The 8,295-nt window shown below is 32.6% G+C and overlaps 1 protein-coding gene across 1 annotated transcript; it reads right to left on the reverse strand.

Moving 5' to 3' along the window:
- Positions 1-2,242: 2,242 nt before the first annotated feature.
- On the reverse strand, positions 2,243-3,711 carry LOC109179908 (zinc finger CCCH domain-containing protein 20-like). Its single transcript, XM_019329387.1, has one exon. The coding sequence runs from the start codon at positions 3,670-3,672 to the stop codon at positions 2,536-2,538; it is 1,137 nt and encodes a 378-aa protein (XP_019184932.1). The 5' UTR covers positions 3,673-3,711; the 3' UTR covers positions 2,243-2,535.
- Positions 3,712-8,295: the final 4,584 nt, after the last annotated feature.

Here is an 8,295-nt window from a genome sequence, read left to right on the forward strand (position 1 = left end):
AGACGGATGGAAATATTAGATTATTGACTTAAATTTGAGATATGTAATATAAATTTATTTAGTTGAAGAGTTGTTTTTTATATTATAACAATTATTTTACTTTAATACTCTTAACTTATTTTTTTAAATTTTAATAAATTTCAAAATTAAAATAAATAAACAAGGCAATGGTAAAATATAAAAATAAATAATTTAAAAATAATTAACTAAAAGTTTTGAACTTTAGAAACATTGTATTTCTTGAAGGGATACAAAAATCAATGGGTTAAAATGCCAAAATTAGCAACAAAAAAAAAAAAGGGAATGTGAGAAGAGTAATCCTACATCGGCTTCCATATCCTATTCCATTTTTTTACTCCATATTATGTGTCATATTTTGATTGCCTAATAACAAAAAATGGTGGGTCATTATTTTTGTTCATTCTTTTGTCTTCATCCAATCAAAATTAAACATTTGGTAAGAGTACAATTTGGGAGTTGATGTAGCATTTTCCATGTGAGTTAAAAATCTTGTGTAAATGTTAAGTTATGTTCTTTGAAAAATTACTTTGGGAATGCTTGGAAAATATTCTTTCTGTCTTATTTTATCTATATCTTACTTACTCTTCATTAGTCAAATTAACGTCTTTCTTCTTTGCTTTTTTTTTTTTTTTAAAAATATTTTTACTTATTTTTAAATTTAATTTTTTGTGTTTAATAATAATTTTAGTGTAGTCTCTAAATATATAAATTTTGTATATTAATACTAAATTTAATATTATGAAAAAATTAGATTAAAAATAACTTCAATCAAACTTCGTTAACTGAACTAAACATATAAAATGGGATGAAGGAAGTAATTGATAGCTAATTACTGGTTAAGTTAGTTGATTAGGTTAGCTAATTTGACTAGCTGATAGTATTAGCTAGTTGTAAAAAAAAAATTGATAAATTAGTTTTTTACTTTTAAAATATTGTATGTGAAATGACCTAAAAGGACACACTCATATTGTGCTAATTTATTAACTCTTAAATTACTTTTATAGCTTTTATTTATTTATTATAATAATAATTATTATTATTATTATGGTTATTATTATGAGTGAAATCAAAAAGAAAATTATTATTTTTGTTACAAAAAAAACAAACAAAAAGGGTAAGGCAGATGAACAACATCAAGAGATATTAATACTAGGGATGAAAAATGTAAAATGGTCATTTCATAATTAAGTCCAAACAGGTAACAAAAGAACTCTACTCTTCTTAACTTTTCAGATTTTGATTTGCTTTTCAAATTTTGGTTTATTGCCGCAATAAGCTAATGTAATAAACCATTTTACCAAACACTTAAAATAACTTATTGACCAGTCAAATCAACCATATTTAGTCAAATTAATCAAGATTAACTTATTAGCTATGTTACTTAATAAAAAATAACACAAACCAAGTATGAAAATCTTATATTCCTAAATAAATATAACATTAACTATATTATATAACTTAACCAATCATTTCCTTAAAGTGTTATAGTATATTTATTTTTATACATCACATAAATTTTACTCTCTATTTATATGATAAAAAATATTGATTTTTTTAAAACAATTTTTTTTTTTTTAATTTTCTCCCGTATACCAAAAGTATTTTTTTTTTTTTTTACCACAAGTTATCTTGAGGAGATCGTAACTGTAAGAAACATACTTAAAACTCCTACTATAATCAAATTAATTTCCGCTCACACCGGACCAATCCAACTTAGGAGTAAAGTGTGGACAAGATTGAAACTGTTCAATTCATATACATTTAATAAATATAAAAGAAAGTTTACTATTATGTCACTAAAAACCATTAGAAATATTTAAAGTGACTTGTTACTCCAATAAATTAAATAATCAATTATCAATTATAATAATGTATAACATCAAAAAAATTTCTACCATCAACAATAATTTAAGCATCTTCCCTAGCTATGGCCTTTCTTTCCATTCATTGGCATTACCTTTTATATTGAAAAAGAATAAAATATTTTCAACAAGAAAATATTTTTTTTAATACTATTAACTCTATTAGATAGTATATTTTCTATACTTTCTCTATTTATTACAACCTAAAGAGTCAATATCTTACTAAGAGAGTTCGATCCTGTGATGAATCTTCTCACACGAAAAACCACGGAGGTGCCATCCGAAAACATTTATTTAACATTACAGTGTTTAAATTTTTTAAAAACACTGAACAGTACTATGTGGATAGAATTTAAAGCTTTTAGGGGAAATGATTCTTGAAATTACCAAATTTAGATACAAGTTGGAAATGATCGGCAGCCATAAAGAGGAAATTTTTTATAAAAATATACAAAATATGCAAGTTTTTTTCCATTTTTTTTCTACCTCGAAATTAAGCAGCGCAGAAAATAGAGATTAGCACTCCTAATCTCCCGCTATTTACAAGCGTAATCTTGAATAAATCTTGAGTCAAACACAATATCCACACAAGAGTCAGAAGCAAAATATGGATCCAAAAGGCTACCGATCCGATAACCCGACTTGACCCGGTTCATTTCAGCGAGTTTTCCTTGCTCAATCTGGCGTACATTCTTGCCCGAAGGTCTCTTCCGGATTCCACTCTCTCCATTACCGGTTCTTCTTCGCAGGAAGTCTCCCAGAGGTCGAAGACGCCGGGTCCGGATCGGGTCGGAGCTTGGGTAGGAGTGGTTGGGAGGCTCATGAATGCGGGTCGGAGCGTGGAGGGGCTGCGGGGCGACCCGAGTTGGAGACCCCAGGATGGTGGGCTCATGCTCATGCTCATGCCCATACCCATTCTGCCCTTCCCAATATGCATGTTGCGCATCGACTCAACGAGTCCGCTCACTGAGTTGAGACTCATGGAGGCGCTGGGGGACATGGGGGGAGATTCGGACTGGGGGGAAAGCGGAGGAGAGTAGGAGCCAAACGCGGCCTTATTGAAGAGAGAATCGAATCCGGCGCGGCGGCTGGGCGAGCCGTCGTAGGAGTCGTACGGCTCGGCGGCGGCGTGGTGGCTCCTGGGACTCGCCTGAGGAAGAACCCGGAGCTGATCGGGAGTGTGAGCGAAGAAACAGACACGGCGGCGGCACTGGGTCCCATCCTTGCAGGGCTGCGTGCGGTAACGCGCCGGGTGGAGCCAGCACTCGAACACGCCGTGCGCGTACTCACACGCGTCGCCGTTCTTACACTGCCCTTTCCTGAACTCCGGGCACGCCGTCCCGGAATAGTGAAACTTCCGGGGGTCCCGGCGGCGAGCCTTCTCGCCGGGATGCGCGAACGGGCACTCAGTCCAGTCATGCGACCTCCCGCGCGCGCACTTCCTCACCTTGAACTCATACATACGGAACTGATCGGACGAGAACGCGTCGACAGGAACGTCAAGCTCGTCGGAGTCCGGAACGACGTCGTTCACATTCGACGGAAGGTAACGCTGCAGCGCCGTCAAGGCGTCGAACCCAGAGTCAGGACTGACGGCGCTGGCATTGCCGCCGTTAGAGCCCCCCCATGGAAAAGAAGAGTGGATATCAGCCGTTGGATCGTCTAGAAAATCCCAAGGTGGGACCTGCACCGTTTGATGTGGATGAGTAGACTGTCTGATCATCATCATCATTTTTTCACAACTCCTCACTGTTATTAGTCTTTTTTTGTTCTCAACTCCTCGCACCATGGAAGCGCAGGCGAGAAGCGAATATAAACAGGCGATTTAACCATGGTTAAGTGCTTAACTAACCATGGTTGGGTTAAAATATCTAAGGGCGGCCCTCAATCTAAACCCTCCGCTATCCACCAGATCCGCTACGAGTCAAATTGCAGTGGATAGAATTTAACCTTACCTTCACAGTCACATATAAACTTTCACAGCCTCTTTAATTTTCAGCTACATAACGGTACAAGGGCGTCTAATCAAATGTAACTCATCAATTACGGTGTAAACGACTTAAATTACTCATAATTACTTCAATTTAATCCGTATAAACAACTCAGTTGATCACAGATGTGAAGTTTGGAAATAATAACTCAGGATCGAGTCTCACCCGCAACAGTGTGAGAGTGTGCGCATAAACAAAAGTTTAGTCTCTGTGTTCAACTGAGGTACCATGATTTGCATCCTTCTATATACTATGACGGGTCGGGATGTAAGGGACCCTTGAGTTGGGGATTCAACATTTTGAGAACAATAACTACTTGGATTTAAATTGATAAAGGTTCAAATTTTATTATATTCCTTTTTTGTTAGAATAGAATACAACGTGCATGTCATGAGTAGACTCTAATTATAGGAGGTACTTTTAAACTTATATTATATTCAGAGTAATTCTCGTTCGCAATGGGTCGGACCAATTAAAAGATAAATATTCAAATTGTATTTGATTACACATAGAGTGAAATTCGAACACACGAATAATTTGAATAACAAATCAATCCAATTTTAGGCATTTTAATACTCAACTCGAACAACATAAACAATATATTATACTAAAAAGTGCACGATATGTGTGTGTGAACTTATATCAAAATGTTAGAATTTGATCAATTTTGAGCTCATAAATAAATAAATAAACCGAGCCAAGTTTATTATTTTGATTATTCAGACTCTATTCAATTGAATTACATCCCTACTCGTGACATAACAAAATGATACTCTTGCAGCTATATATGTGCCATTGTAAATTTTTTATCTGAATATCATTATTCAAAATGAAATAAAAATAAGTTTATTACAAGTCACGAAACAAATATCCCAAAAGATATATTGCTTTAGAGTTCAGATAAGATCTTAAATGAGAAAACTTATAATGAGCATATTTCAAGGTTTACAAACTTAGTACTAAGAATGATTAACAAGCAATAAGATTCTGGATAACGTTAGACAAATGTCCGGCCTAGTTATAGAAATGTTATTAAGATTGTTGACAATGCAGATAAGCATAATTAACGATACTAAAGAACTAATTAAGATGATGATGTGGCATATTTTCTTTTCTTTATTATTGGATAATCTTTCAATAAATTTTCGTTGTCTAATTGCATGAATCTTTTTTTTTTCTTAATATATGTGAAGGGTTGAAAATTAAATTTGTTGTTGTTGTTCTCAGTGGTGGGGTATTGATTTTTTGGGCTACAACTAATATATAAAGTATATTAAATAGATAGTACACTGTAATAGAATCTTTTTTTTTTTTTTATCAAATATTATTGAAAATCATTGTACCTAATATTATAAAAAAGAGCTGTAATGATGATTGTACATGATATAATTTTTTTGAAAGCCAACCGAATAAGATTATATTAGCCATACTAGGCAAAAGAAAGGGAGGAGGATCATCCCTCCAAACAGAACGCGCCAAAGTTACGCTTACATGCTTAGCTAAAGCATGAGCTGCCCGATTTGCATCCCTGCTAACATGTTTCACCACAGGGTTCGTCATGAAAGTAAGTAAACGATTACAAGATAGCAATACAAAACCAAGATAAGAACGAAAAGAACTAGCTTGTCCTAAATTTGAAACTAAAACCAAACTATCTAAGCATAAAGTGACTGCAGTATAACCATTGTCTTTCAACCATGATAAAGCTTCACACATTGCCAATGCCTCTGCCAAGACAGGATGCCACAAGATAACGGGCGATTCGCCGCTGCCATAAAAGATCCATCCGCATCATATATAATGAATCCATACGAGGGTGCATGCTGTGGCCCATGAAAACCTGCATCTACAAAACAGATTACACCAGATGATGAATAGGGATCCGGTTCCGGTTGTACTGGCTGTACTGGCGGGTTTCGGACATGATGGTGACAATTTTCCTTCCACGCCTCCCACCTAACTGCACTACCACATAAAAGTGTTCTCGGGTATGACAAAAAACCCTCCCATACTGCTGCATTCCTGGTAGTCCATATGTCATATAGTAAACCACAAATCCTTTAATAAAATGATTTTCATTTGCACAGGAAAAAACCTTTATCACCATCCCAATTTAAATCAAAATACCAAAAATTTATACTAAATATCACATAAAAAAGAATATTCTCATACAAAATTTTATTCATCTCTAACTCATCACACCAAATGTTATTCTCTATTAAAATAATTTGATTTCTCAAAATTTAAAAGTTTATTAGTTTGAATTTAATTAGTTTAACACTCTGTATAAAATATAATTTGTGATGTAAATAATACTCCGTACTATATTTTAGTACAATTTAATTTTGAATGTAATCATTTTAATTTTGTTTTATGTAATTTAATTTTTAATTAATCTATATTTAATATTAATTAAAATATAATCGGTTTAATAAATCCTTTCAAATAATATAATTTATGTTTAATAATATAAAACTTATGTATAAGTATTTAAAAAATATATAAATACATAAAAATAAAATAAAGGATAAAAAAAAAAACAAAAAAAAAAAGAAGGACAATACGTGAATAAATAAAAAAAAAAATTAAAGTAAGAATGGTTTAGATGAACCCTTTTGAAATGCGCCATATTTGGCACAACTCTATTCACCATCAACAAAATTTTACCCTTTTTTCGTTTCCACGGGAGACGAAATATGCCATGTTTTTGCCGTTTTACCTTCTCCCTTGGACATGTTCTTATAAATCATTTTAATAATATTAGGTACAATTCGTGATTGTACCAAGTATTTATTGAAATGACTCTCAATTATACTAGTACTAGTACAATCAGGTAGTATTAAAAATAATTTTAATATTGTCAACACTTTATCAATCAAGTCTTTCGTACCAAAACTTCTTAATACACTTTACCTTTAATGTGATTAAAATAAAATTTACCCAATATACACATTTAAATAGTGATTGTAATAAGTTTCTCTCATTACATAAAATAATAATGCTCTTTACTAGACATAGTTATTGCATATCACATTTTGATCAGTATTGTTGTTGATCAACCGAATAGATATTCTGATATTATATATTTTTTTTGATAAAATTATCTGTTTATAATAAAGTGATTGAACATGACATTGATATTGTAAAAATTCTCTATTATTCAAAAATGACAAGAGAAAAAACAAATCAGTAGAGATTTGAGAATTGATGGACTGCTGAGTTGTTATAGGATGTCATAATACGATTAGATACATGAAATATTTATTTATTTATTTTCTTAACCTGGAAATCCTGTATAGTGTAGCGGTGTAGGTCCTGGACTTCAATTCTGATATACTGAAAATGACGTGTTTGGATTTTGGATGGCGAGTTTTCATCTCAAAATATAATTGAGCTTGAATTCTTTGGGTTTATCCAAACACAAATTATTATGTTGACAAAACAGGAGGCCAAATTTTCGGTTTGATTGACACAATTCCTTTGCGTAAACTGATCCGCTTAAGCTTTATTCTTACAAATTTCTGTTGCAATAATGAGCCAATAGTAATGGTTACTTACCTAGTTTGAACATAGAGTGGAATAATCTCACTCTACCTGTTTCCAATATTGATTGGGAACGTTAAGACTTATCTCAGTGAATAGTCTTTTCTATGCGCGATGCGCAAAAACATATGCCCAATATTTATATTTTTTAAAATAACTAATAAATCCATACTAATTAAAATCTATATGAAATCAAATTTATTTATTATAATAATCCAATATGTAATGTCTACAAATATTATTATAATTAAAGAATATAAGAAAATATATGGTGAATGCATGTGCATGGTAACAATAATGAAAAGATAACGAAAGTTATAACGGTAGGGGTATTTTGTCCAAAAAAGTATATAGTACAACTCTAAAAGTACAATGTACAAAATGATTAGCATTAAAAACATGGACATAAATGATGGATATAACTTTAATTGAGACTTATTATGTTTTTAAATTAAACGATTGTTGCAGTGAGAGACTCAAACCCATTGTCTCATGTTTTTCCTATTGAGAAATGGTCTAAACCTCTTGCTAAGTGGCTAAAGCTTAATGTCCAAAAAGAGAGGGGTGGAATGAGATTTGGCTTTATGTTCTGGAATGAAAATGAGAACTTCATTACAGCTAGAAGCACTCTATGGAGAGAGATATATAATTCAATTCTAAAGAGACTGAGACTCTTGCTGTACGAGAAGCTCTGAGTTGGATTAAGAATAGAGACTTTGACTTTGTGCAAATAGAAATGGATTGTCTACAAGTTATACAAGGCCTCAACGTTAACAATTGGAGTTCTTCCGACTTGTTTTTATTGGGTATTAAAGAAATAATAATGTATTTTACTCATATTTTATTTTACATTTGCTAAGGCGAATTAGATTACCCAT

The sequence above is a fragment of the Ipomoea nil genome, unplaced genomic scaffold (assembly GCF_001879475.1).
Source record: "Ipomoea nil cultivar Tokyo-kokei standard unplaced genomic scaffold, Asagao_1.1 scaffold0980, whole genome shotgun sequence".
NCBI classification, from domain to species: domain Eukaryota; kingdom Viridiplantae; phylum Streptophyta; class Magnoliopsida; order Solanales; family Convolvulaceae; genus Ipomoea; species Ipomoea nil.

What these genes read in the sequence shown, in the direction of transcription:
- LOC109179908 (XM_019329387.1), bottom strand. Translation starts at nt 3,672, where the DNA reads ATGGTGCGAGGAGTTGAGAACAAAAAAAGACTAATAACAGTGAGGAGT.